Source organism: Anopheles gambiae, chromosome 2 (genome assembly GCF_943734735.2).
Source record: "Anopheles gambiae chromosome 2, idAnoGambNW_F1_1, whole genome shotgun sequence".
Lineage (NCBI taxonomy): Eukaryota > Metazoa > Arthropoda > Insecta > Diptera > Culicidae > Anopheles > Anopheles gambiae.
The window spans coordinates 98,600,879-98,627,231 of record NC_064601.1 but is presented as its reverse complement, the minus strand read 5'-3'; the positions used below and the strand labels follow the sequence as shown (position 1 = coordinate 98,627,231).

General features: G+C 45.5%; 2 protein-coding genes across 9 annotated transcripts in view; both read right to left on the bottom strand.

Annotated features, from left to right (window-relative positions):
• The window catches only part of LOC1276942 (bifunctional heparan sulfate N-deacetylase/N-sulfotransferase), a 178,792-nt gene that overhangs the window by 41,884 nt on the left and 110,555 nt on the right, over window positions 1–26,353 (bottom strand). For 4 of the 8 annotated variants that reach the window (XM_061651312.1, XM_061651313.1, XM_061651316.1 and 1 more), the window contains 2 exons: window positions 25,784–25,836; window positions 9,519–10,927 (listed from right to left, as the gene is read on the bottom strand). In XM_061651312.1, coding sequence (XP_061507296.1) covers window positions 9,519–10,252 — 734 coding nt within the window. In that variant the 5' untranslated portion in view covers window positions 10,253–10,927; window positions 25,784–25,836. The remainder of the gene's footprint in view (window positions 1–9,518; window positions 10,928–25,783; window positions 25,837–26,353) is intronic. The other 4 variants (XM_061651314.1, XM_061651317.1, XM_061651318.1 and 1 more) reach the window with 2 other exon arrangements.
• LOC1276943 (uncharacterized) lies at window positions 1,058–6,225 on the bottom strand. Its single transcript, XM_061651319.1, has one exon. It carries the CDS (start codon window positions 2,168–2,170, stop codon window positions 1,127–1,129), a length of 1,044 nt encoding a protein of 347 aa, XP_061507303.1. The 5' UTR covers window positions 2,171–6,225; the 3' UTR covers window positions 1,058–1,126.

The following is a 26,353-nucleotide window of genomic DNA, read 5'->3' as shown; positions in this document are numbered from 1 at the left end:
AAAAAAAAAACAGCACACACATCTCGCGGTAGACCGACCGGGATTGTTCGGTTTATGCTGCATTTAGCGAAGCGGAAATTAGCCCGGTAGCCCGCACTCGAACGATGTGGTTTTCATAAATACATCAAGCGTAAATAGAAATTCGTCACTCGCTTCCCCCTTTCCCTTGCGTTGCTTTCTTTCCCATGTCATTTACACCCACGCTGCTCTCTAATCCTTTTGTACCGAGACCCGCTGTTGGCTTACGTGTTGTTGTGCGTGGGGAGTTTGGGATTTTGTTTTTGGGTGGTAAAATAGCACCGATAGAGCTTTATTATTGCCTTGCGGCTGTGCTGCTAAAAAGTTTGCTGCTGTTTGAATTTAAATATTTGATTATTTTACACGGCTGCCCTCTTGACCGGGCCCATGTGACCAACACTGGGTGGGTTTTGCGCAACGTTTACGTTGGCTGGCTGGTTGTTTGCGTTGCGTTTTTCGTCACAAAAATGGAATTAGTTTTTCAAACTAATGCCTGCAGCAGCACGTAGATCGTAATAGCGCCCGGGTGCACTTGGGACGGAATTGTTTAATTAAAATGTAATTAAATATTTCATTGTTTGCTCAGGCTATGGGATGTTCCGGTTCATTTGATTATTCGCTCATTGAAGTTGCACTTTGGTGTTGCGATAGGTTGGATTTTGTAACATAATTATTTGCAATTGCTTTTCATAGTTTAGATGAATCAAATCAGTTGAAAAATTATAGGCTTTACCGACACGCCATTAACAATCCTTGGAGTGAAGCATATGCTCAATAATTCAGACATCATCTAACGACGGACAAGAAGGTAGATTTACTATTTATAATAAAACTGAACATGCAACTCATCAGGCGACATCAATAAAACTACCTTAAGAGGAAGAAGTTGAAGAAGAACTCTCGGATTCGAAAAGCGTAATATTACAGAACATTTCAACCAAGAATATTTTCAGGCTATGGTCCACAGCCAGACTATCTAACTAAAGCTGTCACTGTACTCTAGGAACTCGTGAAATCCTCCTCCCATTTAAATAACGAATTTCTTGATATCAAGAGGCACCACTTTATTGCATTCGTAATACACTCAACACACAACACAGCCATGCAGCTACACACTATCACCAGTCCTCGCATCGGAGATACTCTTCTCGCTCGCGGGCTGTTGCTGCTGGTCGAGCTGCGACTGCAGCCGATGCAAGTCATCCGCCAGCTGATGCACCGTCTCCACCAGCCGCCGATTCTCGTGCGTCACATTCCGCAGCAGCTGCTGCTCGCGCCGTATCTGAGCCGCCGCACGATCGAACATAAAGTCCAGCACCGTGTACGTGCAGCAGATCTCACTGATCCACCGATCGCGACAGGCCGCATCCTTCCGCACGACCTGTATCTTGCGCGCCTCAATGTACTGCATGGTCGTGTGCAGCCAGCCACAGTTCCAGGGGTTTTTGCGCAGCGACACCACCGTCACGGCGGGGAACGATTCCTCAAAGTACGGCACAAACGCCAGCTTGTTCTTGCTCAGCGAGAGCGTCTGCAGCTTGGGAAAGTACAGTGCCGACCGCGAATCGAGCGTCTTGATGTGGTTGTCGTAGATGGAGAGAATTTTCAGCGAGTGGCTCGCGTTTGCCAGCGGCTCCAGGTCAAAGTACTCGAGCGAGTTGTTGTAGAGGTACAGCTTTTCTAGCCCGACTAGGAAGCGGATGTTTCGCGGCACCGTCACCAACCCATTGTGCACGATCGAGAGCATCTTCAGCTCCCGATTTTCGACCGGCTCGACATCAAACTCTAGCAACCCGTTCCGCTGAACGTTTATCTCCGTCAGATTGGTCACCGGTATGAACAGATTGCGAATGCTGGTCTGGTTGTACACGTGCAGCTGCTTCGTGTTACCCAGCAGGGCGAAAATGTCCTTGCCGAAGTACGGTATGGCGCCGGATTTGATGAGCAGCGTCGGGTGGCGTGGAAACTGTATCGAATCACCCCCGATGCCGTTGGTGGAAACGTCCAGGTGCACATTCTCGATGAAGCAAAATCCGGCTTCATTTATAATCGAGCACTTGAAGTTCTTCGACTGCGCCCGGCAAATGCACCCGGTGAGGGCGAGCAGCAGCACGCCCGCTTGGAGCAGTAGCGGCAAAAACCGGGCAACCATCTCTCAAACAGGCACGAGCAGGGCGAGCGTTCCGACGAACCGAACGAAGAACCGACTTCAAAGTAATGCAAAGCGCGACTGGCTGGCAGGGTGAAGAACTGCAGCGCATATCGGGACACTATGTTTGTGTGTGAGCTTTCTGGAAACCTTATCAGCTTCGCTGCTCTCGCTACGTCGTCAAGACGGATTAAAATCCACACCGGTGACAGTAGCAATAGCGTTAACTGACCCTTCGCACGTACTCCGAAGGACGCAAAACAGTTGCACATTCCACGAATCACCGTTCAAAGCGGCAAGTTCATTAGAAATCAATCTCTATTTACCATTCACTTGGAGCGAGAAATAAATAAAAACTTCCACTGGAGTCTCATCTTGGAGCATCTGCTGGGTGGCATCGTTCACCGTCACCAACTGTTCTCCAAGGGTTTAATGACGAGCGAGTTCTGAACCCGTAGCAGAACTGTTTACACTGGGGGCAGGGAGCAACGTACCTGCCCATCCCGCACAACGTCTTCCCCGTTTAAGGGCATCTCTCCCGCATCTCGCGGATAACGACCCTGTGGGCTAAGCCCGTACCTCGGGTAAGTTGGAACAAGATAAGCTTCACCCGCCCGTGAGTACTTCGAGTGGACGCTTTTCAATGGGTGCAGACACACACAACGACACAGCACTCCAACACCACCTCCGATCGAGCGTCATCATAGCAGTGAGATAGACGGTGCCGTTTGGCGCAGATTTGTGCTGCCGCTTATCGGACGCGTTCTGGGAGATAATTTACCCGGTCTGCCCTAGAACATCGCGCCAAGATCTGGTGCGAGGCAGTGGTGGGCAGTATGCGCGCACAAGCAGTGACAAAGGAATGAGCACATCAGCACAGCGAGTAGGAGGTGGAACCTTTCAAACCCCACCACGAGGGCACAACACTCCGGGGTACGAGCATCTTTCGAGCTGGATTTCCGCTACAGATTTGGAGGTACCGGGCGGAAGTTGAAAAGTTCACCAGGCGACAACATCCGCCGTACTGGCTTTTTTCCACGTTTTTACTACTAATTCCTTTCTACAGGGCAGAGAGCACTGGGCGACTGGTTGTTTGCTGAGCGGGAAGTATTTAATTCATTAAAACTTTCCGCCTTTAACAGAGCGCACGCCCCCCCTGTGCGAGTTTTTGGTAAGATTTAATGCCGGGGATAGTTTACGGTTCGGTGTAGGTGCTGGTTGAGCTTTTGATTCGAGGCTTTTTGAAACGTTTGAAAAGAAACATGACGGTCGGTGCCTCTCTTTAGTTGGTCTCTATTTGTTTGTGAAGTTTGAAGTTACTCGTACAAGATGCTCGTCTTTTTGTTTTGATCTTTCTTGGGGTTGTGAAGACAGTTTTGTGCCTTCACCTACTTTGGAGGTATGGGAATAGCAGCAAGAACCATGATTAGAGGAACTACAAAAAGTTGGTTATGTTTATCTGACGTCTAGCGCATATCTAGGACATCTGAAACGATGCTCTTAAAATTCACGTGAAATAAGACTTCAACTTTTGCACATCTTCTTATTTTACTTCAACTTCAACAATAAAGCTCTCTTCCGGCTACGAATACCGAAATGACATTAAACCTTCAAGACAACCGAATTCAACCGCCAGGAATGTGAGTAATAAATCGAAACCTTCGGGTTTGGTCGCTTTGGAATGCTTTAATTTTGCTGCTTTTGTGGTATGCTGCAGTGTGCGCATACAACCTAACCCACAACCCCTCTACCTAAAACCACCAGAAAGGACCCCTGTGCCAGCGCTGCAGCTCTGAACTGAAGGGGACACACTTTGCAAAGCGAAACCAGAGAGAAGCTTGTTGTCACAACCAACAGCTGTGCAAAAATTACAGTAAACAGAAACTCGGAAGGGTACACGACAGCTACAGACAGAGTAAATGCTTGTTCCATTCCCCACCAACACAGTACAGCCAAATCTCGGAACCAAGCACAGCCACCAGCGCGCGTTGTTTGGTGCAAACTTTATTGTATCTTCTTCTGCACAGCGAACGGCGGATCCCCCAGACCACGGCGTGTATCTTACGGGGTTGGTGGTAAAATCTGTCGCCCGGTACAGCCGAAAATTGAAATTGAAATTAAGATAAAGTTTAAATTTAATTAGATTTTATCACACTTCCGCCGGCCCTGCCCATCTTTCCATCCGGCGTTCCATGCAGCTTCGTGAAGAAATAAATGGTGAACATCTAAAAAAAAGCGGAAAATCCTACTTCCAAAGGGTCTAGAATTGGAAAAGGCACAACCGAACGCGGCTCATTCCTTCGAACCTAACCAAAATGACGCCATGTTTCCAACCGTCGCACGGCTGGAGAAAATGAAGTTGCACTGCTCGGGAACGGAGCCAAATATGCACAGCCGGGCAAAAGAGATTAAGTAAGTTTGGTTTCAATTTTAACCCGACCCGAGCCTTCCCCGGCCGCGCACGTACCGCGCGCGCTGGGAGATACGGGTGTGAGACGATGGTAAATAGCAAGGATTATGATTGTCTCTGGCGTGTCAAACACGAAGTTAAACGAACAGATAGTGCCGCTATGCCAAGCGCGTTCCGAACGCGGGTGGACAAAGTGACAACTGGGGAGGAGGTTGGTTGAGCAAAAGCAAACACGCTCGCACAAGAGCAGCCGGGGAGGGTTGGTTGGGATAATCGTTTTCTCGAAAGTTGCAACAACCAGTGTTCCTCCATGTGCAAAACTATCCCCGTAGTCATCAGATAACGGTTCCAATGGTACTAATCGTGTAGGAATCATGTCGCCATCACGTAAAAGAAAAAAAAAACTCGCAAGTGGAAAATGAAGCAAACTTCATCCAACGACTGATGAGCGACTCACTTTCGCACGAATCTCGGATCAAATTGTCCCAGCTTCATTAGCTTCATATGAAGCAGGGGAAGAGTCGATTCTATCCCTTTGCGGACGACGGTTGCACACACGGATCAGAATAAAGTTACTTTAATCGGGCTCTCGTTGCAACTCCATTGTTTGGAAATGCTATTTGAACAACTCGTTCACTGTTAAGTTTTATTAAATCTCCGTCTTTGTGTGCGAGCTACAGCAGTATTACCACACTGGGTGAAGAGCCAATATGCCCAGACAACGACAACGACGATGGGCGAATTTAATACGACTAATTTCGCCTGCACATGAATGCATCATCATGCTCCGGAGCATGGTGAAGGAAGCATATTGTGTAAAGCTTCCTGAATGGATCTATAGATTTAAATTGGGCCATGGGCCAAAACCTTCTGCAAGATACACATGCACACACACATACACTCGCACAGATAAGGCTATGGCCTGCCTGCATATGCATACACACACCGTCCCAATTCTGCTAACGGTGTTAGCCATTTCGCAAACCGTAACCATCTTCGAAACGACGTCTACGGCACTTAATAAGAACATTCCTGGCTAAGACAGGCGTAAATTAAATTCTTATCCATTGACCTCCTACCCATTGCTTCTTACCACTCCTCCTCCCAATGCACTAAAGGCGTCTCGGATGGAGCACACAATTAAATGCCTGAGTGGAATAATTTACAGTTCATCGATTTGCCCGTACTACTGGATAAGAAGGAAACGAGGGGATCTGCTGTCTGCTGGTAGTGTGCTGTAAGATTTGAACCCCTGTTTTGCCCTGGTAGCACCTGGCCTGACCGAACCAGTCACACCTTAACGTTTGGCCGTAACGGAACGGAAACTAAGGGATAATTCTAGGTCATCCGACATGTTGCAACTTGTCGGCGGTGTTGCTGCCCGCTCCTCTTTTTTCAGACATTACCAGCATGACAGGACACACGTCAGATCCTTCGCATCGTCATTGCAAACGGGTGATAGGGTTAGGAAGGTTGCCTGATGCCGTACTCCCGGGTCAGTTTCTTCTCTGTGTGTATGTGACGTCGGTTCAGCTCGAACGAATCCTTTTTCATGGAGGAGGGCGTCAGTATATGTGTCTTCTGCTCTGACCCCTTGCCACGCCGAATGTCAAGCAAGCCAAACAAGGGAGCACACAGTGGACAACCTTTTCCGTCCCCACACACTCCCCACTCCTCCCCTCTCAATTGCTGTCAACACGGTTAGGCGCTTGACAAAAGTGTGCTAAATTGCGGAGCCGGAGCCGAATTCGGACAGGTCCTATATAGAGGATCGTAAAAACCTCGGTGACAGCCACCGGATAAACGCCCGGATGGGATTCCGGAAAATTGCCGTTTACGGGTGAAATGTGATGCAGGCCCCAGCGCAAACGACGCCAATTTACGATCACAGGTGTTTTGGCACGGACCAGCAGCAGCAGCAGCAGCAACACATGCATATACTTGTATCCCCACATATGTGTGTTGGGTTGGGACACAGGCTGGGCTTAGGCAAAAACAATTTTAAAAGACTCAAAAAAACTGGGAGCATTTTGAACGGAAAACAAAACGAAACAAAGCAGTAAAATTGTGCAAAATCATAACAGGACAGCAGGTTTTAGCACGCACGATATCATCCGAGCTTAATGATGTACTGACATGACACTTGAACCGATGAAATGTGTTTTGCTTATCCTATCGATTTCAAAATTGAAGGGTGGGTGAACCTTCATCCGAAATATTATTGAGCTCATAATCATCATACGTTAGTGTGTAGCTTTAGCAATAGCTATGCATGAAAAATAACTAGCATTAGTACCCCAATCTAGCCAGACTTGGGATTGACCAAAATCAAAACAATTCATAAGTTTTGATATGAAAATATTATAACAATGTTTGTAAGTAAGTGAGTCTTTAATAAATCTAAAGAAATTAGATTAGAATCTAATGAAGGAAAAAAACTGAATGACTTCTCACAAACTGATTATGTAATCATAAACTTCAATGTGCTCAAATAACAGATAAATTAAATCATTAACTCATCATTAAATAATTCAAAGAGTTGAATGTTCTGTTTTTACATAATGTACTAAACCAATCCTTTAGCAAATGCCGCACCAAACAAAGCTCTTCTCTTTTAGGATTCAAATTCTAAATGATTCACTGTTTGGTTTTTAATCGTCTACTCCCGCAACAGAAAAGTGACTCTCTGTTTTGGGTTTCCAATGATCAGTACTAAAAAAAATATAAGCCCTTATCTGGTTGCCCTTATCTGAAAATATTCATTTAAACTCTTTTTGTGAAATTGACTCCATACAGTTGTGTGGAGGATATACAAAACTTTACCCCTAAAAATGCTCATTCAGTACACACTCATCTATCTATGTGGTAGCCTAAACTTCCAACAAATTTCTTTTTGTTCCTCATCATCTTATTCTATTCAAAACCCTCCGAGAATCATTATCCCCTCCTTATATAGGAGACTTATTTAGTACCACGCTGCTGAATATTAGTCAAGTCCTTGCTACTTAAGCGACGGCTATGAGGCTTGAACCCACGACGGGCATGTCTTTAAGTCGAGCGAGCTGACAACTGTACCACGGGAGCGCCCCCGAAGTTCCAACACTGTTGAGCCAATAAAAAGGACCATGTGTGAAAAGCTTTTGCTTTTTGTGCTAGAGCAATTCAGTGCAAACGGTGTTGTTAGTATAAAACATCCAATAGTGCAAAAAGGTATCGAAGAGGTTGGCTGCAAACATGTCAGTACAAATTTCTGAATTTATTTTGTGTTCTATTCATTTATTGCATCTAATATTACTAAACCAGTGAACATTTTGCAATTAACATAAAAAAACAAGATTTCAAATTACGCAAGAATGTAGCAAAATTACACCAACTCATGAAACACTAGCATACATAAACCAACCGCGCTAGTCATCTAACTAGCGTAACCCGAGTAACGCACCAACTAACAAGTAAACAAACAACAACTAAAGCAATTTCATCATTGAAAATTACATTCGCAAGATCCGTACAGTACAGCGCACGGAAATGTGCAACCCTTGCAAAACCCCCAGCCCCACATCATCCTGCCTCCACACTTACAGTATCGGACAGAAAGATAGGGCATTGGTTTTTTAACGCACCATGCACCCGTTGGGCCATGTTTATGTGTGGTTTGTATGTGTTTGTGTTTGTGTATGTGTGTGTATGTGTGTGTGTGTGTGCATGTGTGTGTGCATGTGTGTGTGTGTGTGTGTGTGTATGTATGTTTGAATGTGTATTGATGTGTGTGTTTGTTTCACAAGTAGGTCGTGTCGGATAGATTTGTAAGTAGTTTTTTTGTGTTTTGGGTAAGGTTTTTGGTGTGATAAGCAGGACCACCGCCCTCGCGATCAGTGTGTTTTCGATATATTAACAATGTTACGGTCTTCTTTCGCCGTGGTCTTCTGAGGACGTCCGGTTGACTTGCGCGTTTCGGTTGTCCAAGCGCGTTTCAGTTGTCTAAGCACGTTTCGGTTGTCCGAAGCGCGTTTGCCACAAAAGTGCGCGATCGTTCCATTACGAACTCGATCCTTTTGCGCTTAATGCCAGCAGCAGCCATTCGCTTTTACATATGGCGCTGATAATCGGTACAACGTTTACCTCGACCCATTGTTACTAACATTGCTTGCTTGGACCGTCAAGAACGCGCTGGTTAAAAACTTGGACACGGCTGATCCCGTGCTCTGCCTGCGTTCTACTTCTATACGCGATGAATTACATCGTTGTCGAGCAGCGAAAACATCGCATGGATAAAAACTATCAACGAGTACGCGAGAAAGCGTCTTCCCTTCAAAATCGAGAACAGAATACTGCCGCGCTCATGAAACAAAACGCCCATTGAAAAGAACAACTGCGCGCCAGCTCAATGCACGCACAAAGTTTACCATTCGCACACAACGTGCAACGCAGAGATGCACGAAGGCCTTTCAATGGCGCGCACTGGAGAAACACCTGTGAGGGAATGCCGAGTTCATTGCTATTGTGCGCGTGTCCATTTCGCACCAGTGTCGCATTCACATTCATGAAACAGCACACCTGCGTTTTCGTCTGAGAAACAAGCGCTGCTGTCGATGCAAACTTTAGTTTTTATCCAAGTGTAAACGCACAATGTTTCACATGATAACACACATAATAAGAATAATTTCAACGCAATATGACATCATGGCAAGCTATGTTTTTCAGACACAAACCCGCGCACTTGCTAATACACATTAAAAAGCACACTCTCCTTCTTCTACTACACACACACACACACATGCACACACACACACATACACACACACACACACACTCACACACTCACACACATACACACACACACACATACACACATACACACACACAAACACAAGTAACGTGGCAAAACAAGTGCACGGTGCATTGAAAAAAAGGGTCCTATCTTAATGTCCGATACTGTACCTAGTGATCGGTGAATTATCCACGTAGTGCGCGTACGCGACCACAGAGACGAGACATACGCCGAGCAGGAACACGAACATCCGCATCTTGCCGTGGTAGCACAGGGAAAACCAAGGCAGATAGGCACTTCGCTCACCACCACTACCGTTAATGTTGAAGCCGGCGATGCTGCCGTTACTGTAGCTACTGCCGCCGTAACCGTGTCGGCTGCGGCTATTCGAGCCCGCCGTACCGGGCAGGCTGTGATTGCTATTTACACTACTGTGACCGTACGCCGTGCTCGATGGCGCGACACTGACTCCGTACGTAGCTTCCGTTGCGGCAGAAGCACCCTGGTGCTGGTACTGTTGCTGCTGCTGATCCGACGACCTACCGGTTCGTGGTCGTCCACTGCTATCTCCTCCACTGCTTGCACTCTTCATGCTGCGATGATCAGCTGAATAGCCGGCTAGATTTAGTGTGATGTGTTCGCTCGCTGAGTGTGCCGGTCGGGTGCCGGCCGTGTCCGTGCCCGCCACACTGGACGCTGGTGGAGGAAGCTGCCGATCGCCGTTCTGTCGCTGTGCGTACGGTGCTGCTGCTGCTGCCGGTGCACCGTACAGCGTTCTTCTGTCGTCCCCACCGCCCGGCACGACGGACGGCTCGGGCGTCCGGGCCGGGTAGAGGCGTTCGGTACTGGACGACGGTGACGAGGTGGCACTCCATAGCTTCACCGTGGAATCCGATGCTTTCATGATGAGACTGGCCCCGCTTAACGCGACGCCACCTCTCCGCTCTGGGACGGCACACCGCGACCAACTACTACCACTTCTAGGCTCTTTCCACTGGCCAGTTTCCTTCCAGAGGCCAGGTCTCGCGCACTAATCAGTATCAAACCGTAAAATACTGTAGAGTGGGGGCCCGATTACAAATTACCTTTCGCGTCAATGTACTAGAAGTGGTTCTGTTTGTTCTATAGTTCTAAGCTACTGAGCTCTATCCCTCTCTATCTAGCAACGCTTGCAATACGCACTCACACACAATGGGATCCAAGTGTGATGTTTTCTGGACGGGGGTAGTAGTCTCCCGTACGTAATTTGTTTCTTTTAATAGGTTCGGCGGTGTGGCACTCCCCGGTTTCATCGTTCCCGTTCCCTACCGTACCGTGTCCCTATGCTGGCATCAATCACGCGCAATTGGCTATGAATGCGTGAGACCGGGTACGTGATGTTATTCGACATTTACATTGTTGCCCGGGTGTGCGGTTCGTTGTTTGCCTTGCACAACGCACACGCGCGAGCGTTAAAAGGGATGAAAAGGTTCCAGGTGGGATACACCGTGTCGGTGGTGGGGTTTGGTTTTGTTTGCTGGTTTCGGTGGATTGTAATTTTTCACTCCCGTCGCATTGATGTACGTGATACGTGATACACCTAAAATGAAACGGAACGCACAGAGATTGCAATTAGTTGTTATGTTAATGTTTGAGGGGATTAGATTGAACGTGTTATGGCGTGTTCGCCATTCCGGGAATTCAAAGTAGAAATTTTACATGGAACTTCATGATCATCATTATAAATTTTTACCTTATCGTCGCTTCCAAGAGTTTCGTGGTGTTCTTATCTACGAAAAACAGGCAAAAATCAATCATCTATAGACAAATCGTTTCCCTCAAAAGTCAACATTGTTTACTTGCCAGTTCAATTCCGCAAAAACTACCTTTCCTAGACTCCCAACCGACAACCTGTGATGTTCATTTGCATTCTAAGCAGAAAGCAAACGCAAGGTCAGCGTGCACCCCTCACTGCCGCTCGGTTGACGATGTTACGGACGTTGATCGTCACATAAAATGTGTTTGTTAACTATTTGCCATTACAGGGTTTTCAATGATATTATTGACGTGTTCAGTGAATTGTTGATTCGTTCGGGCATATAATTGACACTTTCAGCGAGATATTGAATCGTTCGGAAGCAGGCGTTGACAAGTTCGGCGATACTATAGAGCTGTCACTTTCGTACCCCTTGGACTGCAGCTTGGATCATTCTCATCAGAAAGTAAACAAACGGTTTTCGTAAAAATATGTTTATTTTAACTAATTCATGTATTAAACAGCTTGGGGAATGATTATTAGCTACTTTCAGGACTTCTAAGAATAGAAAATTGAACCCTGCGGCACAGTGTGTAAACAAAACAAATGACAGCACTACAGAATCGCTGAACATGTCAACGCCTGCTTACGAACAATTCAATATCTCGCTGAAAGTGTCAATTATATGCCCGAACGAATCAACAACTCGCTGAACATGTCAATAATATCATTGAAAACCCTGTATACCGTACACGCCAGAGCGCGCTGCTAAAACGTGCCTTCATCGGTCGTGCATCGGAAGGGCCCGATTAAGCCGATTCCCTGTTTTCAATACGCCCTCTCCCTGTCCGCGCAACAACGGGTGCGGATTGTTGATCCATCCATCGAACAGCGTTCAAAATACAGCCTTCTGTGGATGGGGGGAAAACCTGCACCACAGGCAGGCAGGGAGTAATGGATCGGAAAACAGGTCCAGTACGTGATCGACACACGCTGCCGCCCACTGCGGGAACTTCGGAAAAAGGACGACCCCTAGCGGCACGCCTTACCGGAGGAGTTCGAATGGATAAATGTTAAATTATAGAAACCCGGCCAGCTAATGGCTAGTCGATGATGCCCAACCCAACCCAAAAAACCGGACATGCTTATACATAAACCATCAGGATGCGAACAGCCAGGGTCATTCTGTTCATTCTGGTCACTTCCCCAAAATGAACCACGCTGCTGCCCAAGCCGCACCACCACAACAGTGAAGCTAGAGTGATATTGGATACCGATGGTAATGTCGATGCCGGTGACGATGATGATGGTGATGGCGATGGCGATGGCGATGATGATGATGATGGTGATTGCAATCAAAAATTCAAAACAGTCATATTGCCGTGCAAACACCGCCGTGCATCTGGCGCCAAGCACCCGGACCCGCTCTGACGCTGAAAAGCACGGCAATTAAATTACCTCTGAGTTGCGTACCCGTTTAACAATCGGCGTAAACGGCGTGGATGATGATCACAGATGGTAATGCTATCGCTGCATGCAGCGCATGCCAAAATGTGTACCACCCTGAGCACCCTGTGAGTGAGCTTTTTGGGCGACGTTAAGGTAAACTTTTAAGAAAAAATTCTCACGTAGAAAAAAAAATCTTCAAAAAAAAAACAAGCAGCAAATGGAAGGGTCATCAAATTGCGACAAACACAGCGAACTTTGTTTGCGCCCGTCAGTCACAAAAAGGCACAAACTTGTCACCTTAACCGTTGCTCGCTGTCGTATGGAAATGTTGGGACACATTGGGAAAGCGCAAATAAAAAAAAAAACTCCCAATCCGCTTCAAAGTTGCTGCTGCCCAAACCAAGACCCAAACTTCCACGAACGGAAGTTTGCGCAGGTTGACGTTAAAAGCTAAAACAAAAAAAAACCCAAACCTAACTTCCAAAGAATCAAACTTTCTTTGCATAAACGTGTGTGCTTCTTTCTTTTTTCGCTGTTTGTTTCGTTACTTTCCATTCCACTCGGTTCGCCGTCTGACTTTTAGCTCGCAAAAATTCGAACTTGTGTGTGCTGCTGCTGCTGCTGTGCAAGCAGCGTCACTTTCGCGGGGAGACTAAAGCTGTCGACCTGCCTGTCTAAGTCAATCAGTGAAATGTGCCATGACAGCCCGATGTTGATATCTCGGCGAAATGGGATCTCCCATTCCCTGGCAATACCTAAAGGTAAGGTAAAAGGATATTGGGGCATGGGAAGCTTTTTGTTCCCGCTTCCGGTAGAGCGACGGTAATTACTTGGAAAATGTCGGCCACAAGATGTACAAGCTCTGACAGGTTAGCCGCACTCGAGAATCAATATGCCACTGCCTCTCTCTCTCTCTCGCTCCTCGCCAAGCAAACATCGTCTGACATTCAATTACGTCGGAGATGATGTTGGACAAGCCGAGCTTTACACGACAGAACGGAAGGCGCTTGGCGGAGTTTGACCTCTGGAGGCGCATTTCGTGCTTGGGAAGCGGGCAAAATTTGAAATGTGTTGACAGGAAAGTTTTGATTGATGAAAACGTCTACCATCCATCGTTGCGGGAAAGCAACTTTCCCGCAGCATTTCCGGGAACTGCTGCTCACGATACCTTCTAAGACGATGCGGTGCGCTTCTGCAAACATCGCTCCATAAACAATTCAAAATGCGTTGATTTTGAATCACAACAGCTTGTCCTCGCTTTGCCGTAGGACGTAGCCCAGTTGGGGCCGATGACGAGCTGGGAGCACTCGGCAGCACCGAAAATAGCAATCATCGCACATCGCACACACGTCATCTAATCCAGCATACAAATACAAAAGCGCGCACAAATAGATTTCCAGTATGTACGTTCACATTCCGAACGGTTTTATCTTCTGTCATCTGCTGTCATCTTTCGGTGTGTTTGGTGGCGGCCGTCATTCTCCCGCCCATCCTTGCAGCCTCGTTACCAGCCTTATACATGACATGTTTTGCACCGATTGTTCGTGGTGTGTTGCACATTCCGCCTGTCTTGCTTGTGACGTTCCCGGACGGGTGTGCGACAACGCCAACCAAGAGTGCATACGAAGAGAGCGTGCTGCATCGCCAGAGACGCTGAGGTGGTGCTGGTGCGACCATTTTTCTCCTATTGTATTTACACAAAACTTTGCCCGCCCCAGTCCACAGGGTGCCTACTCCACCGGCATAGTAGCGGTGTGGGGAGAGGGGATTAAGTATTGGTTTTGCAAACTGTCGGAAAAACAAACACATCGATGTTCTATCGAATGTCGGCGCGCCCGCCCTCGTGTTCCAGTGCTTTCCTGCTCTCTTCTGTAATTTTTGCAATTCTCGTATCCTTCCTTCTTGCCATCCCGTTGTATGCGATCTGTCTCACGAGTTTTCCGATTGTTGACACACATACACACAACCCTCTCGCCCTTAGTGTGGCACGACCCGGTGGCGCAGCTTTGCTGCAATTGTCCTTATTTTGCCCTCCTTCCCCGTATTCCATCTGTTTGCGCGCCACATGGCCTGTCAGTTTTCCATTTCCGATTCCTTGACCCCCCCCCCCTCACCCCTTTTTCTCCGTCATCCCCCTGCGTTTCTTGTGGTGCGTTGCACTCTTCCCGCTCGGCGTTGCCTAAGCCGGTGTCACTTGTGGCAACTTTTATTTCAATTTCACTCAGCCCGCACCACCACCTCGACCAGTTCCGTTGGCCAACACTACCACTCTGGAAATGGAAACAGTACCACCCTTTTCCTCCATCCGTTGCAGACCAAAGGAGGAGCTTGCTTGCCAACCCTGGAGGGGATTATTTCTATTCTTCGTACATTTTTGTTGGTGCCATTTTTTTATGTCTTATTTTCGTTCTGTTTCATCACTTGCTCAAACAACTTTTCTCGCGGGCAACACAAATTCGCGTCATTTTTTCCCCCTTTTTTCCTGCCACTGTAGCGCACTTCCGTTTCTTCTTACGCTCAGAAGGGGTACTGCTGTTTGCCAGTGACCTCCTGTTGATTCCTCTGCTCTATTGCGGAGGAGCTGGGGGGGGGGGGGGAGGGTGCCGCTTTTCTCACATTTGCGAAACATTCAATACTGTTTATTTATTTTTTCTCCCTTTTGTTTTTCGTTTACGCTTCTCATCGGTTGCTTCTTGCTCATATTCTTCCTGTCATTTTCACTTATTGAATTGTTTTGTGTGAATGTGTGTTTCCAGCCCTTTTTCTTTCTCTATGCAATACACACCAATTCGATCTAAACCTACATGGTGGTGTGCGCACGTATTGCTGCTTTTGTTGCTCTATTGCGCCAAAATTACACCATAAAAATGGTCGAAAATGAACAAACACATTCCGGGCGGTTTTGTTTTGCCGTCCCAGAGGGTTGACGGGGTACAACACTACGCATACAACATGTCGACACACTTGTGCGTCGCGCGCCGGGCAAATAGAAAACTTTTATTTTCCCCTCCCCTCGAAACAATGTTGTTTTGCTGTCAACCTGTACCGAGCGCTGGTGTGTGTGTGTGTGTGTGTGTGTGTGTGTGTGTGTGTGTGTGTGTGTGTGTGTGTGTGTGTGAGTGGCACAGCTCGTCGAAAGTGCATCTCCATCGCAGCACGGTCGAAACACAATAATGAAAAGCTTTCCGTCCATTCTTGGCCGAAATGTGGGGAGGTGGTAGAGAGAGAGTGCCAACGCAAAAAAATAAAGGAAAACTTGTAATATTGAAGGGCACACGCTGCTCCTGCTGGTGGAAAACACGTCTCGTGTGAAATGGAATAACTTTTTTTTTCATTTGCTTTCGCTTGACAGCGAGTGGCGGTACAGGGGGCTTGGTATAAAGTTTTACACCCAATGTCACAAAAGCTTCACTTTATTGCAACACACAACCGGCAAAGATGAAGTTTGTTCGAGCGCCAGGTCCGTAGGTGTGTGTGTGTTGCCAATATGGAGGATGATAATCAAACGATGATTTCATTTAAAGTTTGGTAGAGCAAGGCAGAGCAATGAAACAGGAGCGAGACAGTAAAATCGATTGTGACAAGCGTAATTTTATTGAGAGAGCTTTAGAAATAACATAATAAGCACTAGAATTTGGGTAAACAAATACAACAAATGAAGTAACATTAAAACGATGATTTATTAAGGGTGTCCTCAATTTAACCTAATACCAAAGATTTATTAGTTATCCTGCAGCTTTTGTGAATTTCAAACATGCGTAGCTTTAACAGCACCCATGTGGGACGTTATTCATGTCGACCCTATGTGTTGCATGATGGATGCTACCAATGAGTATATTATGGAGAACGTCAGGTACTTTTAAACATAATAGATCGTAAATTATGGCTTTTATAGTTATTTATGAAGCCGATTTCAAAGCACGGTCCAAACATAACCAACATGATTTAACATGACATCGAAGATTGATAGTAATATCGTATCGTTTTCTCTGCATAATAGGGACAATACGTATCCTGGTAAGTAAACTAGCAGGTATCCAATTACACAGAAAGAAAGGATTGGTTGGTCAATCAGCTCTTTACAGCACTGCCAGTGCTTCCCAAAGGATTCCCAAGTGCACCTTAGTGGATGCATCAAATAATTGAACGAAGAATGTGATACCTTCGCCCAACCGTTTTGAAGCCAAGCGTAGCGAAACGTAACGATGCAAAGTTCTTCATTAGCTTCTTTCTTAATTTGTGCTCACTCCGTAGACATGCTGCAAACATGCCGGTGCCGGAAGTGGCATTGGCAGTCGATACCCGGGCGAGGCACACGTAGCCAAACACAACCCACTATCAATCAATTACTTACAGTTCAAACTCAATGCTTTCATTGAAGTTTTCAATAGCCGTCGTCGTCTTCGTCGACGCTGTCGACTTTCAAAAGCACGTGCCTTGGATTTTCTCCGTTTGTCGAGCGAGGTGGTTGTGCACGTAGGTTATGCTGAGTAATTTAATTAATGAACTGCAACATGAAAAGTCCATTCCGATGATATCATTTGTGGGTGTGTGTGAGTGTGTGTGTGTGTGTGTGTGTGTGTGTGTGTGTGTGTGTGTGTGTGAGTGTCTGTGGGAGGATGCTTTTTTGTTTATTCCTACATTGATGCAGAACTAATTTGAAGGGACTGAGGGAAGTTTTTGCCCTTTATTAGCGAATGTATCAAAAGACTGGAGAACAGAATTTTACACCTTTGATAAACATCTTAGCTTGATATTTGAACTCATTTTCTGCTGAATCGAACGACATAGGTCACATTTTTTATTCAACCCACCTTTTTGCTTTGCCAGTCAGTTGATCTCACTCGCGAACATTCGGTTGCACATCGTTCAAAAGCCCAACAGTTCAACTCAGATTTTTTGTTGTCATTTTCGTAGGATGAAACAAAATCCTCCCCATTTCAAATTCTCAACTTCTAACAGACCAAAGCACTCTTCAATCGAGCCAAAATGAAAACCGTAATAAACAAAAAAGTTCAGACAGTGTACCCCGTGTGCACCATTTTTCTATTTCGTACGAAATCTACATTCCATTATTCGGTTGAATCATAAATGAATCGCTCATGAATAGTGCATCTCTTCGGGGGGAGGAAAGCAATACGTGTATGCGTCACCAGCACACTTAAGACGTTGCGCTCTAACTCTGGTGTTGCATTTTCCAGGAAATGCCAACGGCGTAGGGAGTAGGGATGTAGCATGAAAAGTGAATATTCAGCGCCTGGTGTCCTTTGCTTCTTCAAGGTTGCCCAGCAGTGGTAAGTAGAAACACAGCACCAATGTATATTCATATTTTATCATAAAGCGGTACTTTTTACCCCACTCGTCCTGTTCCTCTTACTCGCGTGAAAGAATTTTACACACCATCGCACTCACCACATATGCAACTTTGATTGAAGTAGAAAGTGTGTATTCTTGTTATTTTTACTGTGAGTTTCAACAAATGGGGGTTTTTATGTTTCTTCCATGCATGAACAATAGAACCGGACGGGTATGAAGTATTCATGAAACGTGTTATTTAACCTCAAAGAGTTTTATGAAAAAAAAGGAATACATGCATCCCTTGATGAGATCATGTTTCCAATGTAACGAATCGTAACAATGTAAAAAATGAAAAATTCTTAGTTTTTTCTTAAATTGCAACCAAGTCACTAAAGAAAGTTTATTTTATTAAGCATTTTTCCTTTTATATTTTGTATTACACGTCTACCCACTAGTGATGGGAAAAATGAAGATTTCGTCGGAATCGATTCCGGCTAGCTCCGAAGTTTTCTGGAATCGATTCCGGATAGCAGGTCCAGAAACGGCTCCGGAATTGGATCCGGAATCGGCTCCGGTATTGGTTCCGCAATCGGCTCCGGAATTGGTTCCGGAATCGAATCCGGAATCAGAATCAGCTCCGGAATTGGAATCGGTTCCGGAATTGGCTCAGGAGTCAACATCGGCTCCGACAACGGAATTGACTCCGAAATCAGAATTAGCTTCGAAACGGAGTCGGTTTCGGCATCTTCATAGGAATAAGCGTTTGGGTCCAATGATGCTACGTGTTGATAGCGGCAAATAATCAAAATTTACATGTTAATTATCTATTCACATGGAGATTCCCGGACTTAATTCTCATTCCGGGGCTAACTCCATATCTGGACTCATGCCTGGTTCCGTTACCGGAGCAAATTGCTATTCCCAGGTTGATGTCGATTCCGGAGGCGATTCTAATTCCGGAGGCGATTCTGATTCCGGAGCGACTCCGGAATCGGCTCGGGATTCAACTCCGAAATCGGCTCCGGAACCAACTCGGGAATCGGCTCCGGAACCAACTCCGAAATCGGCTCCGGAACAAACTCCGGAATCGGCTCCGGAACCAACTCCGGAATCAGGTCCGGAATCGGGTCCGGAACCAACTCCGGAATCGGGTCCGGAACCAATTCCGAAATCGGGTCCGGAACCAACTCGGGAATTGGCTCCGGAACCAACTCCAGAATCGGCTCCGGAATTCATTCCGAACACGGAATCGGAATCGGGTAGGTCCGATTCTGAGCTCCCACCATTACTACCCACTAATCGGAATGAATCTTATTAGATTGGTTGAGCAGTCACGGAACAACATGGGCATTTTGTTGTTGTTGATAAAACTACGTTGAAGCCTGAAAAAGGTATCCCAAACTAGTAGCTTAACTGTGCTCTAAAACAGAAGCTACAACTTCGCAAATACTTTAGTTATTTAGGCATTATATTTCGCTTATTATTTACAATTAACAATGTCCCAAATTTGAAATATCGTACCAACAAGAAAAATTACATTAATATCATATTTTATCTTGGAAATTCAAACACGAGAGGACATTAAAAGACAACAAAACGGGTCATTAAATTGTTATGTTTTGCATTGTGACGTCTTTATAGATATAAAGAACAATTCGTACAATTAGCACTTCATTCATACAATCATACTTCATATTTTACTCCCACAAAAAAAAACGACACAAATTGCTCCAAAACGAATGACAGAAAACCATAACATCCCCAAATCAAAGCGAAGCACGTCAGCACGACGATGACGTAACAGCTCATTAGTATATAGTGTCTCAGGCAAGGAACAGCACACACACATACATGTAGAACCAACGCGGCCTGTGGCGACCACCAAGGCCACAACCACGCCAGCCAACCAATCTGCAGTGGACGACCGGCGGCATCCTCTCGATGGTTTTTCCCCCCATCGTTCCCCATGTGCTAATGAGTGCTTCAAATTAAGACAATGACAAAGTTAGCGCAAACTTTTACCTTCCAGTTACTGCCACTACTACCACTATTGGCCACTGCTCGCGATCCTGGTCCTGCGCCAGGACAAAGCAAATTTTGCCTTCCGATGGCAGTTTTCCGAAACGACCATTGTGTTTCATAAGCTGCCCAAGGCTAGGTGCTGCCGTAGCGAGCGCACCAAGAATGGGAAAGTCAATGTAAGCCCTTCCCACCGCTCTGGAAGGCAAACATCTTTCCCATCTGTTCCGGGGGGCGTAGTGCTTCAGGAAATGGGTCGTTACTGGGGACAAGCAGATCCGAACGGTATGCACGTCACGTCCATTTCGTGTTCGTTTGTCGCAATTGCAGTTTTACAATTCACGAAATATGGTGCTTCCGGTGACGTTTTCGTGCTGCAAGCGGGGAGCAGCAAAGCGCCAGAACAAGATGTACGTGTACAGCCGGATTCCTTGGTTGAGATACATACAACAAAAAAAAAGGACCAAAAAGAGCACTCATTTTACTTCTCAAGACTTACAGACCAGGTGCCCAAGAGTAAGGTACGGAGATATCTGACAGAAACGGACAAAAGGGTGGACACATGCAGTTTTGTGCACGATTTTGTCTGATGTCTACAGTTTATCGCTTGCCGAGAGAGTTTGAAAATCCGCATTTTTTATACTCTTTTCAGCACCCATCTACAATTGTCTAGAACTGTTTCACCAAAACTCGAAGTACCAGTGAGGCACCTGTATGTTCTCTCCTGTGTGCAGCAAGGACGCGCAACCGTATAGCTATAAAAGCCTTCAAATGTCAAACGCTGTCAGCTTCAAGTGTTGGAGAGCACCCTCGTTTGCGACACTCGGAGGGTGGTGTTTCCCCTGTCCGGTTGTGATTGTGCTGCGATCTCGCGTTTATTCTAGACCATCGGAGTTTGCACACCTGCACACCGGGAAACGACAACAACGCTCGCGGCCTCCTACCATCCCAGCGGCAAGCGCACTACCTTCTCCCATTCTTTATACTACGCTGATGCAAACTAAACACAACTGGCGCGGGACGGACGGGATGAATGCGAACGGACACAGAAACAGAAGAGCCAACACATCCAACTGGTTTCCGTGCCGGTGCTGTGTCCCTGGGCTTCGGGAGACAGTTTTCCCCACGGTCCAATTTTCAGTCGAATGCCCGGAGACAGTCCGTGGGACCGTAAAGCACAGAAATCAATTACTTACAGCACCAACCGATGGCACGGGCAAGCAAAGTTTCGTGAGTTTGGATTTGGAGCCAGTTTCCATCGCTCCCACTGTCAGCTTGGCTGTTGCGCATCTCCGCAACCGAACACACTTAACAAGAGAGCGGGACTTGACGGGTGTGTACCGAGATGTCGCTCGTTAAAGGGGCTAAATAAACTTGGTACAAAATCATCCATCCAACCGGAACCTGTTCTAGCAGGCGAGCAGGTGGTGCACGGTTGTTGATTCAAGGAGACTGAGAAATAATTACAAAAGGTAGTAGATTAAGATTAGTTTGAAGTCCTGCTCGCCAGGATGAAGGTGAAGTGACACTGGAGCGGTGGTGGTCTGGTCGAAGTTTGTTTGGAATCTATCAAACTTAGAAATAGTTATTAAAAAGTTACGCCAACAATAGCTTGCCGGAACTTAATCCTGCTGCTTGCGTAACTTACCGAAACCGAACGAGCACAGTTGCTGGAGAAAACAATCGTAAAAAGTGAAAAGTTTGCAGAAGTTCTTCATTTTCACAATGTCCCCGGCGTTGAGCGGCATCAATAAATTTTGTGTCAACAAGAACGCGATGTTCTACAATACACTTTAATGAGCTTCAATTACTTCACAACGGGCACCCCTCGTTACAGCTTTACAAAGCTAGCGAGGGCGGGGTAACGTTCCTTACATTGTTTAAATCGCGGCCCGCAATACAATGTCCAATTACACTAATATTGATGGTGGCGCATAATCGATTCAGGAGACTGCAGCATTATGCATCCCTTGGGTGCACCTAATCATCATCGTTCTGGGTATGGGGGGGTCGAATCAATCACCCAAGCAAGCTGAAAGGCGGTTGGCACCTCTATATGGTGATGAACTATTCATTAGGGAGAGAATGGAATGTATTCATTATTTTGCATGTTAGTCCATCAATTACATCAGCAAATCCTTTCCGTAACAAACTATTTCATGCTCGCGGTGTGGTCCAAATTTCTACTCTTGAACAGAGGATGCATTTGATCTGGTTGCTAATTGTTTGCAGAATTAATATTGACAACATCAATGGCCCAGCCTGTTGTAGCTTTAAGGATGGGAAACTAAACATTAGCATGTCCGTGTCATCATTAGCTTCAAATGTCTGAAAAGAGTTCTCCTGTTGACATGTCAGTATGCTCGAAAGCTCGTACATACAAAGCACGAGAAGTACACGAAAAACTGTCTTCGCTTGCAAACAAACAAACAAACAAACAAACAAACAAACCAGCCAACCAACCAACCAACTATCAAGCATGTAGTGATAATAGTTTTACTCCCGGTCTCTTGTATTTGATCAGTGTACCCCAGATTCTAGCTTACACTTTTGAAACCATCCTCTAGTAATGATAGCATCAATGCCCTAAAGGGCAACAGGAGGTTAGATGGATAGTAAATTACGTTTGGCAGTTTCAACTTTTCGCCCGGTACATCCGTACATCACAGATTGCAGCAGCTGGTGCGCGCGTCCTGATATCCCTGGGCCGGATATTTTCGACACGACACGAGAAACAAACGAGCACCAGTCAATAAATTGTGCCCGGTTCGCTACGGACAGAGTTCGCATGCATCTCCTACTGCTGTGCTGCGCTGCTCGAGTCATTCGCTGCTACATTAAGCATTATGCTGCTACTGCTACCTCGATCCGACGGCAGTGCAATAATGTGTCTATTTCTCGCGAATTAAGCCCCCAAATACACTGGGATGCACTGGGATAAATGGGAGCACATGGCAAACGAACCGGAACACGGTTCTGAGCTTCTCCCAGGCGAAACAAAACGGCGAAGCAGTCTGCTCTCGGAAGCTCCTGTTCCGCCGTTCCGCAGCCATGCATCGAATAAGCCAAGCGTGATGAAAGCGAGCTTCTTGCAGGAGAGGAGCCACGGTGCCACGAGAATACAGCACACACCCGAGTTGGTCGGAAGGGACTATGTGTTCGGTGCCCGCCCCACTACTCGGAAGTAAATGTGCTTATCTATTTAGGGGACGACAGGCAGTCAACAAATCGCCTCCCGCCAACCCGAGGACGGCGCATCTTATTAAGTAAGCGCAGCATATTTCCGTACAGCCAATACCGTACCATATTGTTGCCGGATAGAGTAATGATTGTTGTTGGCGGGTGCACTTGTAGCATTGAAAAGAAAAATGCTTAAACAATACGGAATTACTACAGCGACAATCGTGCGATGACTGTTGAGGGGAAGAGCATGGAGGTTTCAGTACCTTGAGAGTATTCTGGATGGCACAACAAAATACAGCTTGTCAATGAACTTTATGAGTAACTGAACGCAATTTGTATTTCTTTAGGTTTAAGCGAGTCACACCGCGATTATCGCTGATACTGTGACTGATACTAATTTTACATTTGAATTGATTCTAAAGTCTTTTAGAGATGAACTTCTAGATGCACATCCAGGGCCACTGTCCTTTTCAGGCTGTGTAAAAATTAAAGTCAGTCAGACTCTGGTGACATTTCAATAGGCAAGCTTTTGTGGAAGACATTGAGAAGTCATTGCGAAGAGGATTGATTCAATATTTTCAAATTTCGTTCCTAACAAACAATGTAAGCAATATCTTCGATTCGAAAAAAAATAAAAGAAATTATAGGTTAACAGTAGAACTATCGGAACAGTCATTTTGCCTAGTAATGCTTAAATTCAACTATCAGTTATAAGTAGCATAACATGCGCTGACAATTTTTGAAGATAGCTTTATTACAATTACTCCAATTAAATTAAACAAAAGTTCAGCTCATTGAAATGTTTCATTAAACAGTTACTAGCCATATTAGCATAAACGGATGGAAGTTCTAGTGATAAGTTGAATTTCCATTAAATTTCCATTGAATTCCATTTATTTTGACTGACTGCGAGAACAGTACGTTCCAGTTTACCGATAACTGATGCGATTCGAAAGGAAATTTCAAGGATTTGTTTTGTAAAAATGATGCAATTTCCATTATAACTTAGACTACTTTTCAACTTCAAGTTGAAAATACATTTATTTTTTACTTAATAATATTTCAGAACTTAAGTTGCAGTCTAATTGAACGCATCGAGGTGCAGTCTAATTGAATTTAAAACAAGCAAAACCATGGATTATGTCATTTTGTAGTATTCAATTTCAGTTCCGCACGCTCTGTGAAGCACCATCATTGATCGCTCCCTTACTGATTTATGTTACACCTTTTAATCCCCCTCCCCCACTGTCATCGAATCAAGTGGCGCACAAATGAAATGTAATTGATCCATCGCCAGTTGATTAGATTTCAGCGGACAGGCGTTAAAACTGGCGGGGCTAGGTGCGTCACGAAACTACGCATGCAACTCGAACCGGTCACTAGCCACTCGACCAATTGCTGCTACTGCTGCTACCACTTTGATGTAAAAGTGATCTAACAAACGACAGCACTACAGGGCCGGGGATGTTTACAAACGCGTCGCAGGGTGCGCACAAAAAGGTGTACGCTGAATAAGGGGGGAAATTCACACAGTTACCCACCATTTTCGTGTCCCGTGGCAGCTGTCATTCGGTTTTATTATGTAACCGTGCAGCAGACAGCATGTTGTAGACACCTTCTTGTATGGTTTATTTTTTCCAGCTCTCACTATCTCTCTCCCGTTTGCCCGTTCTGCGACCGACAGCTCATGAAACTGTCCGTTACTATTGCTTTTCGCTAGTTTCATTGTTCACAAACGGCACTGGCCGCCTAGGGAGTAGGCAGGCAGGCAGGCTGCTATACCGAGCGCGCGCCCGCGCGGAAGTACAATTTAATTTACGTACCTTTACGATGCCTTGTTCAGAGTTTTCGCAAACATTGGTTACAATTTCATTGTACAGCAGTGTAGCACTTGCAAACACACGATTAATGACTTGGCGGCATTTTGGATGGGAGAGGAGGTGCACGGACGCACTACACTGTAATAGTTTGGTCGATGTAGCTCGCTTCAATGACCCTACGGTACGGCAGAGCGTGTGGATGCGGATGGATGTGTTACCGATGGTGGTATAATATCTGCACGAAAATTCCAATTAGCATGCGCTTGAAATACATCGGGATTTTGGAAACGTGTTTTTATTAACACCGTGTGTATGTTTGTTGCAGGTATTACCTCAACCGCTCCCCTTGGTGAAATCCAACACTTGCGCTCAATTTCACTGCTGCACAACACCGCAACATTGCACCATGTTTAGGATGTTGAGTGGACGACCGTGGAGCCCGGCTTGGATATTTACCACGGTATGGGAACAAAACATGAGCTTGACGGAATTAATCGACCAGTTTGTGTGAGAGCATTCGCGGCTCGTGTAGTGGTATAGTGTAGTACATCGAAATTCGATTATTTTCAATCAACAAATGAATGCATTTGCAGCGAAAAGCAATTTTAATTTCGTGATAGTTCAGTGCAATGGCAAACTGAACATGTTTTGCGGGAAAAGCTACTACCGACTACAAGCTTACGATTTTATGAAACAAAGCTTGTTTTTTTATTGCTCATCGTTCACAAAGCTTCATGAAATAGAGTGTTAAGGTCTAGCTTCTCAGTAAAAAAAATTACCAATAGGATTACCTTTGCAAATAATTACAAACATTCGATGTTGGAAATATTCCGATTGTGTTATATTTTTGTCTGCCAACCTGCTAATACGATTACACGCTTTGCTAAAGCACATTCAGAAAGACTTTAAGCTCTTCGCAATGATTACCCACCTCCGCACCTTTTGCTCGCCGATGTAAATCTCAATATAAAGTTGAATAAAAATCTGAAAATAGACAAAACAGCTCTATTAATTTCGAAATGCTTTATGAAAGGAACTTCAAAGTAAAAACAATAATGGGGGCCTTCACGATTCTAGTTAGTTTTTTGTATGGAGTTTGACAATTGTAGGTTGAAATCATGTAAACACTCTATACAAAACCACACATAAAACTAGCCTGCAATTTTCAGTCTAGATTATTCTAGCCAAAAAAGCTAGAATTAGATTCGAGTACCTGCTCGAAAACACGGTGTTGTTTACATTTATCCCAAGGAGCATTTAAGAGTTCAGGTGGTGGAATCTGGAATCAAAGTGAATGGTCCAGGTGGTCTCATAGCATTTTTTTATAACCAATTTTGAACATCACTTTTTGGCAGAACGAGTGAAAACTTTTGCTCCAACGAGCTTTCTGGAGGCTTGACGAATACTAAAAACACTCTTAATATCTTCATTCAGAAGCAGAAGCGATAAAAATCAGCCTTCTAAATTAATACACCTTGGGATAAGCCCACCTGTATATTAT